Raw genomic sequence first — 10,490 nt, 5'->3', positions numbered from 1 at the left:
AGGGAGGGAGGGAGGGAAGGAAGGAGGGAGAGAGAGAGAGAGAGAGAGAGAGAGAGAGAGAGAGAGAGAGAGAGAGAGAGAGAGGGAGGGAGAAATAGAGGCCGGCCATACGTGGAGAGAGGGGGAAGGGAAGGGGAGAGGAGCAAGGGGACAGAGAGAAGCTAGAGGCAAGAGATCAGGAGATCAAGAGAGAGAAGAGAGGGCAAGCAGCCCCTTTTACAGTGGGCAGGCCTACCTGGCTGTTGCCAGGTAACTGTGGGGAGGAGCATACCTGGCTGTAGCCAGATAACTGTGGAGGTGGAGTTTAGACATAATACTAACAATATTCACATCTAATAATAGTTTTTTCCTACCTTACTCTACTTCAAAAACAATAAAAATGTTATAATAAAAACTGGACATGTACAACAAAATCATGCACTTTTCATTTAATGAACAGAACCAAAGGATATAAATAAACAAATTTTACAGAAGGTAAATAGAATATTTAGTACTGAAAGATTATTGTTTCTAAGAAAATAAAAACCATACATTTTAAGGAGGAGCCTTTTGTCACTCCTTATTTTGCAAACTTGACCCAGTGCCTTTTATCTTGACGTTGCTTTATTCCATACAAACATAACAAGTAAATCCCCTCCCCCACCCCGGCGCTGAGGCCAGATGTTCCACCATTGATCCGCATGCTAGCTACAAAAACTCTCTGAAACAAACAAAAATTTAATTTCTGAGTCTTAGGCGTTTAAACAACAGGGAAAGATATTTAACAAAGTTCTATGAATGAGTCTCCACACCATCTTGAGAAACACCAAGAGGAAGACATTACCCTTCTGGATGTGAACCTGAAGGCAGTCCAGAGACTCAGAGACGCACATGCTGACCTAGCGGATGAGTTAATCCATTTCTGGATCAGAATCTGAACAGACTATTGGAAGGTAGTGGAACATGGAAGCATGCCACTCAAAATACTTTCCTGGGGACTCTGTCTTTCCCTCTCCCTTTCCTGTGACTGCCTTGCTCTGCTTCCTGCCTGCTGTGATGTGAGCAGCTGTACCACACCCTACCCAGTAAGCAGAAATGTCTTAAAACCACAGAGTAGCCCGGGCGGTGGTGGCGCACACTTTTAATCCCAGCACTTGGGAGGCAGAGACAGACGGATTTCTGAGTTCGAGGCCAGCCTGGTCTACAGAGTGAGTTCCAGGACTGCCAGGGCTATACAAAGAAACCCTGTCTCGAAAAAACAAAACAAAACAAAAAAACCAAAAAAAAACAAAAAACCACAGAGTAAAGTGACTCGTTCCTGTAGATTGTTGGCTCAAGCATCTTGGTCACACTGACGAAAGTGAAAGCCATTGCCCCTTTCTACTCCAGGAACAGAGTTCCATCAACTCTGCGCCACTTGCCGGCTCATCACCTATTTGTATCCCTTCTTTTAAAAAAAGCACATCAATAATGATTGGACCTGTTCTGTAAATAAAAATCTGTTCCTGACCTCTGAACACCAGTGTGTCATTGCAGCTCAGTCCTGGTCTTCTAGTTCACAACAGCTCTGTATCATGGATTTCACGAAGATTTGATTTACTCCCTTCCTTAGAAACAAAGAAGTTGTCCTTTAAGAATGTTTGGATACCTCATAGGGCTAATCTCATACAGCTGATCCTCGGAAAAGGAGAAGTCCAAATGAATTTGAAGAAATGGCAGCTAAAGAATTTTAGTTAGTGCTTATAATTTGTAATAACCATTAAACTAAAGGTCATTCACTACCACACTTCTCAGTGTGCATTTCCTTACTGTTTAAAATATTCCTACCCTTTATTATACATTCACGCACTTTTCCCTATCTAGTCACCCACAAGACATGTAGTTTTCAGTTGATCGTTAGACGTGAAGGATCCACTGAATTTGTATTATTATTTGTGTGCGTGTGCGTGTGCGTGTGATGTGAGGCCATACATGCTGGGACATAGGTGTAGAGGTCAGAGAACAACTTTATGAAGTTGCTTCTCTCCTTCTATCTTTGTGTGAGTTTTGGGGATCCCAACTCAGGTTGTCAAGCTTGGCATGGGAAATGCTAAGATGGCTTACCAAGCCATCTCTCCAGCCTGATTCCTAAGCCTTTTAAACGGAGAGTGAGTGTGAGTGTGTGTGTGTGTCTGTGTGTGTGTGTGTCTGTGTCTGTGTGTGAGTGTGTGTTTTGGCTCCTCAAGTTACAGGCAGGTGTTTGTGAGCCTGAGGATATGGGTCCTGGAAACTGAATTCAGGTTCTCTGGAGAACAGATGCAATTTAATGGCTGAGTCATCTCTTCGGCCATATTTGAAGTTTTTGTACATAAACAAAACAAAAGCGAATGTCCTTGGTGTTTATTATCTTAACCTACTTCCTGAAAGCACCACCTGTGCTCTCTGATGCACTGCTGTTTCCTTGCTGCTTGTAGCAGGTCCTGAAGTTTAGTTGTGCTGACAGCAACTTGGGGTGGGACTCCAGGCAACTAAAGTCAACAAGCCTAAGCCACTGGGACAGCCAATGAGCTCTTGCCTGGCGCTGTGTCTGAGAGTGGCTCCACCTGGAAGTTAGGCAGTTGCCATCAGCAGGGTGCTGCTTCTGTGTTCTCGAGCAGATGGCCAGGTCCTGCCAGCTGTTTTCCACGAATCAGCAAACAGCATACAGCTCCTGACCACAATCTACTTTTGATTTGTCTTTAGAGGAAATACTTTAATGAGCTTTCCTCTGAAGTCCACCACAGATCAGACACGTGGAGCATTCAACCTCGCCCCTGAGCAAGAAAGTTCTATTTGAAGACAAATGACCGAGATCGGACGGTGTCTTCTCCTTGATTCAGCTGTTTTCTTATTTTTGACTGTAATAAAACATACATACGTCTGTTATTGAATCACTTTACGATACTGGCTCTGAGATTGTAAGTAAGACATGCTGAGGAGTTTGCCACACCTCTACCAAGATTTAATGTTTGTTTTTTTAAAATTTTCCTTCAAGACACTGTGGAGGGGCTATGACAACAGGTACAATTTGGGAATCTATCTAATACTTCTGAGAAAGCATGACACACCACCACCCAGTCAAAAGGAGGACTCGGGCAGCAGCTGTGGACTAGAAAGTTGCTGGTAATACACTGTTAGGTGGAAGGGGCAGGTGAAACCACCAGAGAAGGACTGTGTTTTGTCGTTAAAGATCCATTTGCCCAGGGAGAACGTGTACGTTGAACTGCTTTTTAATTTAAATTGTGTACAATAATTACGTGTCATTTGGATAATGACAAAATATATGGAGTCAGAAATGGAGCCTGTTGCAGGATATCTGATCACACTGTGGACCCTGAGGCTGTTATTTACTGGGGAAACTTGTTTCTAGTTGCAGTGTGGCTCAGCCCTCAGCACACACCTTTAATCCCTCTGACAGGAATACAGACATACCCTTAGTACACATCTTTAATCCCACACAACGAAGATAAAGTGAATTTGTAGAAGGAAACAGCCATCTTTGAAAGTGATGTCTAATTGAGTGGCAGACAAAGTGATGAATCAGAGAAAGATTTGATAGAATAGGATATGCCCAAATCTCATGAGAAGAGACAGGAAAGGGAAGTTACTTAAGAGAGCCATGCAGAGTGAGAGAGAGGAGGCAGCTTTACTGGGAGAGTTTTACAGAGACAAGTTGTAGAGAAAGAACAAGCTAGACACAGGTGAAGACAGAAGGAGGAGCCAGAGAATAAGAATGAGCCAGAAGATTAGAACAGATTGCTACAGTTAGTTTGAGGCCAGGCAGAGCAATTAAGAAGCCCAGAGAAGCCAGATTGAATCAGTCAGCGTGGAGAGGAGTTTGAGTCAGAACAGCTGAGTTGAATCAGCCATCCGGAGATCATAAAGAACTAGAAAGGGGTGAGTTTATTCAGCAGTCTTAGAGGGTTGAAAACATTCTAGACCCAGCAAGAAGCCTAGGTTAGCAGACAGAGGCAGTAAGTCTGCAAGACGACAATTACATTAGATGAATCAACGTTACTTTTATAGGAGTCATTTCAGCTCAGATTTGCCATGACAAAGCATTTCCCCACTGAGATTCAGCACAAGAGCAGTCTCAAAATGAGCATTGTATTAACTTGGATTTCCAACAAAAAGGACAAAACAAAACAAACAAACAAACAAACAAACAGAACCAGCCTCCCTATTTTGGTGGAGAGGAGTGTTTCTTCCATTGAGCTACAAGCCTGGCCTTAAGGATATCCATTTTCAGGCAATGCCTATAGATTCTATGAACACACACATGCACACGCACATGCACACGCATGCACACAAATGCACAGAGACATTACGAAAAAGATGTCTTGCCTTTGAATACACCACGGGTTTCAAGACAGCATGCTATGGTTTGACCTTTGTGTAAGGGGTGGGGGCACTGATGTGACGGTCCCTAGGGTGGTGGCACTGATGTGACGGTCCCTAGGGTGGTGGCACTGATGTGACGGTCCCTAGGGTGGTGGCACTGATGTGATGGGGCCTTTAAAAGACGGGACTTACTGGGAAGTCCTGAGGTCACTGTGTACTTCCTTGGAAGTGAGAACTGTTCTGAAGGGAGTTCTAGAAGTCTGAGCTTGACTATACCCCCACTTCATCTCTGTCTGGAAATGTGCTCCTTTTCATCCTCCATGAGCCCTGTCTTTATGTCCCACCGAAAACTCTGCCTCAGAAGCTCATGGGAGAGCTCTGCCCTTGGCTCTCAAAAACTAGAAACCTCCTTTACTTCATAAGTAGCTCGTCTCATTATTTCGGGAGAGAAACAACCACCAGACTGATCTATTACACTTACAGGAAATATTAGAAAGCTCTTCCTCAGCTAGCAGCTCTCTAGAATGTGTATGGGGGAAAATGTAAGAGCAGGAAGATAGCACACCTTTGGTAATTTGGTAATTTGGTAATACCCACACAAAGTGCAGTTTATCCTGGGAACTGAGTTACTCCCTAAGCTCCCTCCGTGACAATTTAAAAGGCTCTCCCAGTTGAAGCATACATTAGCATCCCTCTCTGAGAACTTCCAGTCCAAATATTCTCTTCCAGAGGAGATGATAATAACCAGTACTGCCAACAGCTGTGGCTGAGGATAGGGTGAGACGCAACAACCCCACCCTTCCTTCTTACAACCCACCCCCTTCCTTTTGATACCCCTTGAAGATGCACAGATTACTCTACAAAACTGTCATGATCCTACCTTCCCTTTGGTTTTAGAGTCTGACAACTGGTGTATGCTTGACGTACGTGTTAGCTATCAAGAATGGACATCTGGGGACTTTTATAACTCACCAACTTCCATCGAAGTATTTTGATCCATTCATCAGCTTCAACTCCCGTCTTTGCGCAGAGATAAAATGTTCTGAATGGAAACACTAAGCTGATGAAACAAAAGAAACAATGTGAGGTGGTCAGCAGAGCTCGATGTATATATAAGCACCTCCCAGGAGAAAAGGATTGCTGAGGGCTCCCGTAATTAGCATGACAACTTTGAAGAATTGGCGTAGACAGAGCCATTCTGTCAGCAACTGCAGAAATGTCCGGGAGGTTTTAAGTTTGTGTTACTGTTCACGAGATTTATATTCTCCCAGGAGACTTCAAAGAAGAAGTGTATGTCCGGGGCACACCCACAGCCTTTTGCAGTGCTTGTCTTCTGTGGAACATAAGTTTACTCAGCTGAGCTCCCCAGTGGTCCAGAGCCTGTCTGTGGATCAAAGGACAGGACAGGCAGAGAAGAGGACATACTGAAGAGCTTTAAGGAGGGACAACAGAATACCTCATTTTCTATTTGACTCATTCCTTACCACTAAGTTAGTCTCTTCCATTAAAAAAAAAAAAGAATCTTTTTTCATCACAAAAGATTGGGAAGGTATATGATTATGGTAAGTTTTCATTTTGCTGCCTCTGACTAAATGATTTTAGTCAAAATCATTTGAGTGATAAAGTTGGCTGTAATATATCCTGGTCATTATTTCTATCCTTACAATCAAGACACAAACACTATCTTCTTTCTGTCCCCCCTCCCACCCCCCATGTATCCTAGGCTGGCCTTGAACTTGCTACATAGCAGGGTGTGAGCTTGAACTCGTGGTCTTCCTTCCTGGAGCTGAAATTCACCTTAATGCTGGAGCAGCACATTTTGTAGCTCTCAAGCCTGTGGGTGGGTGGCTGAGTAGATGGGGGAAGGACGGAGGGAGGGAGGGAGGGAGGGAGGGAGGGGGGGGGGGAGGGAGACATCATACACATTGTGCATGGTGCTGAGTGTAAACTAGTTCCTGGATGTCATTGATACTCCCTGCGGCAGACATGATTTGCTCTATAACTTCACACAAGTCTCCCTTTTCTTCTTGCAAACAGAAGCCCGGACAATAAATTTAATTAGTTAAAGCTAGTCATGACTATGTTATGGTTGTTTATGTTGCAGCTAGTGAGTCAAACAGAAACCTCACAGGGCAACGTTTCCAGGGAAACACTGGCTTTCCTGATACAAAGGACCAGAGAGAACTGATACATCTTTCTTCCTGTCTGCGAAAACAAAAGGGGTGAAAGTAGCCATTTGGATCTGAAGCTGCCAGCTCGGAAGAGTCAAAAGAAGGGTAGAGACCACGCCCACGCTGGGACCTTGTCACAGTCCACCTGCCTCTCAAGTTGCTACTTATTAAAATCAGACCTTGGTTAGATCATAGACAGGTGTTAACAAGATGTCTGTTGTTCGCTGATGCTGTAAGTTGCTCGCTTTCTCTGTGTAACAATGAAATTACAGTTCTATATAGAATATCTTTATTCTCGGAAGGTCTGCACTCAAGATGCTGTAACCTTGCAGGTTTCTTCCAGCCAGCTTAGGAAAAGAAGTGATGACCAAAAGCAGTCATAAAGAAAATCTGGCATGGTCTGAGCATTCGGAGTTAGAGGGAGAGTAGCTTTCATCTTTCAGCCTGGATATGATTGACAAACTTTCAAACCAAAGTTGGTGGGAAAAAAAGATACACCTGTTTTTATCAAGACATCATCCCAGAAATGTATATACTGATATCCTGATAGATATACTGATCATAGCACAGCAAAACACTTCCTCTGTTGCAAGGGTCACATGGGGCCCTAACAATACAGACCATCTATCACCAGAGTCAGTGAAAAGGTAATTAAAATTGAGAGGAAAATCGTAAGGTAGTAAAGTTTCTTAAGACATGAATAAACAGCTGAGTGTGTCCTGGTTGCGCAGTGCACAGCCTGGACCTAGCCAGCCTTCCTCTTTGTTGAAGCTACTTTAGATGAAGCATTGAGGCCTCTGCAGTTGGAGGCACTCCTAGCACGCAATGCCCTCGTGAGAGGTTAAGTCCATGTCCCTCCAATCAAGAAGTATACAGGTTAGGATAGATAGCTTTTTATTCCTTGGCTTAGAAGACTTTTTAGAAACATTTTCTTTATGAAAATATCTTACCAGAAACAGTTTACTCGTTCCTGTGAGTAATCAAATTGAACAGCTGAGCACTCCGTTAGGTCTAGGATCCGAATTGGTTCTGGTGACTGAAAAAAGCAAAACTACGTCACATAAACAAACACATGTGCGTGTCTGTCATTCCTCCCTTAACAAGGTTTCTGCTGCAAGCAACTGTCAGTTTTATTAAGATAATGGATGATGGCAAAGCCTGACACTGGGAAGACGCACACTGGGGTTTGGGAACTAGCCTTTCACAGATTAAGCACTGGAAAGACATTGCTGGGCTACACAGACGGTTCAGTGGTTAAGAGGGTGACCTCCTCTTGCAGAGGATCTGTGTTCGATTCCCGGCACCCACAACAGGCAATTCAAAACTGCCTGTAATTTTAGCACCAAAATGTTCAATGCCTCTGGCCTAGTACCAATACTCATGTGTACATACACACACACTGACACATATTCATGCACATTATTTTTTTTTAATATTTTTTTAAAAGATGCTGGTTTTGTCAATTTACATGAGACAGATACAGATTTTTAACACAGGAAAAAGAGTCATATTTTTTCCCCATCTTTTAGGAACTTCTACTATTGCAGAAATCTTGTATATAAAAAAAGAAAATCATTTTAAGTTGGCATGATAAAATAGACCCGGGCAATGGATATGCTTTTAATAAAAGGGGAAATTGTTTCCTAGACAAGAATGGCAAGGGAAGAATTCCATTGTCCCAAGAAGAGGGAGCCATATACTGAGGAGAGCCGCTGCTGCACTGATCAGTCGGTAGCTTCTGGAGAGAAAGTTCAGTTTAGCGGAGTCATACTCAATTAGGAATCAAGAGCTGGATCGTGGGCTGATAACATGGCTCAGTGATAAAGATGCTTGCGGTCAAATCGAATCTGATGACCAGAGTTCGATTCCCATTAACTACTTATTGAAAGGAGAGATGCAACCCATCGGTTGTCCTCTGATCTCCAAACTCTGTGGCCAGTGTGCCCTGGCCCCCCCCTCATAACTAACTACAAGTTTGAAAGAGCTCTGGTCTTTAGACTCTTGTTTCAGAGATGTCCAGAACCTCACCAGAGCTGACATCTAAGCAGTGGTGGAGTGGGGGTGAGGGTGGGGGTGGGAGAGTGGGTAGAGGGAGGAGTGGAGGGTGGGAAGGGTGCTGATGTCTTTCTCACCATCTGGTCTTTGAAATATTTCAGTTCGTTCCTTTGCAAAGTGAACCATCTTGTTTTCCAGGTCTGAGGGGGGAAAATTAAAGTTTAATATAAGAAAGTAATATCTAAATTTGATAGTTTATTTTCATTTTAGAAGTATATAAAAGATTAGATAAAATAAGCCTAAAATATTTTTTGGCTATTACTTTTGAGAAAAGTTTCAAAGTAGCTATAAAAAATAGATGAGTCTGTGTTCTAAGATCACAGTAGAGATACCACTAGTTTGTTTACATGAATAGATGCAGCTGTTGTAAATATTCAAGGTGATTTATAACAAGCCATTTAAGTTTCTACTTCATTAACACTATAATAAAAATTGGTATCAGCTTTGAGAACCGCTATGAGCTATATCGTCACACTAGAAATTTACATATATTTCATATATACTCTTGAAACTTCATTTATATATAATGTATATTTATTCAATGCATATAAAGTAACATCATCTATTATTATTCATTATTATTATTCCAAAACTTGTACAGTTGAAATTTAGGATCCTTTGATCACGTGACACTCTGAGTCTTACCTGGACTCACAGCAGAAACCATTGCTGCTGTCTGTTGCCTTACTACGTCTTAACAATGCCCTGATCTGTCTCAGCTGGCAATATACCCAGTTAAAAGAGACAATAGAAGATTCCAGAATAAATATTCATCAGGCATAGTTGTTCACGCCTGGAATCCTAACACTGCGGATGTTGAGAAGTAACATTGTACACTTGAGGTCAGCCTGGGCTGTGAGTGAGAACCTATCTGAATACGGAAACAAATGAATCAATAAATAAGCTACAAAAATGAATGTCTCCCATCTTCAGTGAGCATCCAGTCTAGTAAGGACATGGATAACTGCATGACTAGGTTAGACTCAAACAGCCTGGTTCACAGGAGAGAGGGTAGGACTCTGACTCCTAAAATAGACAAAAGCTGACACATTGTACGACTGTGGTTATGGCACATGAAAATTAAAGAGAACTTTAAAGGGACAATTGCAGGCAGGGAGCAGTCAGGTGCCCTGGATTTGTACACTGTGTTTACTTTGGTATTTTATAATGTAATTTTTTTTAAGCACCAGTGATGTGTTTGATTTACCTTTCAGTAAACATTTTATAAAAGTTTAACATTTTTGTTAAAAAAAAAAATCAACAGAGGGTTGGAGAGGTGGCTCAGCGATTAGGAGCGCTGACTGCTCTTCCAGAGGTCCTGAGTTCAATTCTCAGCAACCACAGGGTGGGTCATAATCATCTGTAATGGGATCTGACGCCCTCTTCTGGTGTGTCTGAAGAGAGCGACAGTGTTGTACTCATATACATAAAATAAATAAATCTAAAAAAAAAAAAAAAAAAAAACAACTAACCAACCAACCAAAAAACCAGAAATGCTTGAGAGCTAATCGACCCCTTTGTTCTCGACCCTTCCATGGAACATGCAGCACAGCGCTTCCTTTTTAGTAGGAACTGTAGGTTACTTACACGGGGCTTCATCAGAGAACAGTCAGTCAAGTCATTTCTCAGGTAAAATAAGTGGCTCAAAATGTTTATAATTTTCCATTTAAAAAAAAAATCTGTCAAGATTACAAACAACACTCCCTTACCTTTACCAGACCTCCCTGCTTGGTGAGATAGCCTTCTTTGGTGCCCAGCTGCAAAAGAAAAAGCCTGGAGTGAAGCCCGGAATTGTCACATGTTTGGCCTTGCGCTCCTGTCTCGTTTTATCTTGCAGTGTTAGAGGGGGGAACCCTTACTCCAGGCAAGCACTTTACACCAGGCTGCAGGCTCGCCCTTCTGTCCCATTCTATAATCTCTTTATCT

At 42.6% G+C, this 10,490-nt stretch overlaps 1 protein-coding gene across 1 annotated transcript in view; it reads right to left on the bottom strand.

Moving 5' to 3' along the window:
• Positions 1–413: 413 nt before the first annotated feature.
• Dapp1 (dual adaptor of phosphotyrosine and 3-phosphoinositides 1) overlaps positions 414–10,490 on the bottom strand; it is a 36,719-nt gene continuing 26,642 nt past the window's right edge. Inside the window, exons 5-9 of the mRNA XM_028760344.1 lie at positions 10,274–10,321; positions 8,642–8,704; positions 7,460–7,545; positions 5,311–5,398; positions 414–2,855 (exon numbers count right to left, since the gene is read on the bottom strand). Of these exons, the coding sequence (XP_028616177.1) occupies positions 2,787–2,855; positions 5,311–5,398; positions 7,460–7,545; positions 8,642–8,704; positions 10,274–10,321 (354 nt within the window). The 3' untranslated portion in view covers positions 414–2,786. The remainder of the gene's footprint in view (positions 2,856–5,310; positions 5,399–7,459; positions 7,546–8,641; positions 8,705–10,273; positions 10,322–10,490) is intronic.

Source organism: Grammomys surdaster, unplaced genomic scaffold (genome assembly GCF_004785775.1).
Source record: "Grammomys surdaster isolate TR1022 unplaced genomic scaffold, NIH_TR_1.0 126531, whole genome shotgun sequence".
Lineage (NCBI taxonomy): Eukaryota > Metazoa > Chordata > Mammalia > Rodentia > Muridae > Grammomys > Grammomys surdaster.
Note: the sequence above shows the minus strand (reverse complement) of the source record. Positions and strands in the feature narration are given on the sequence as shown.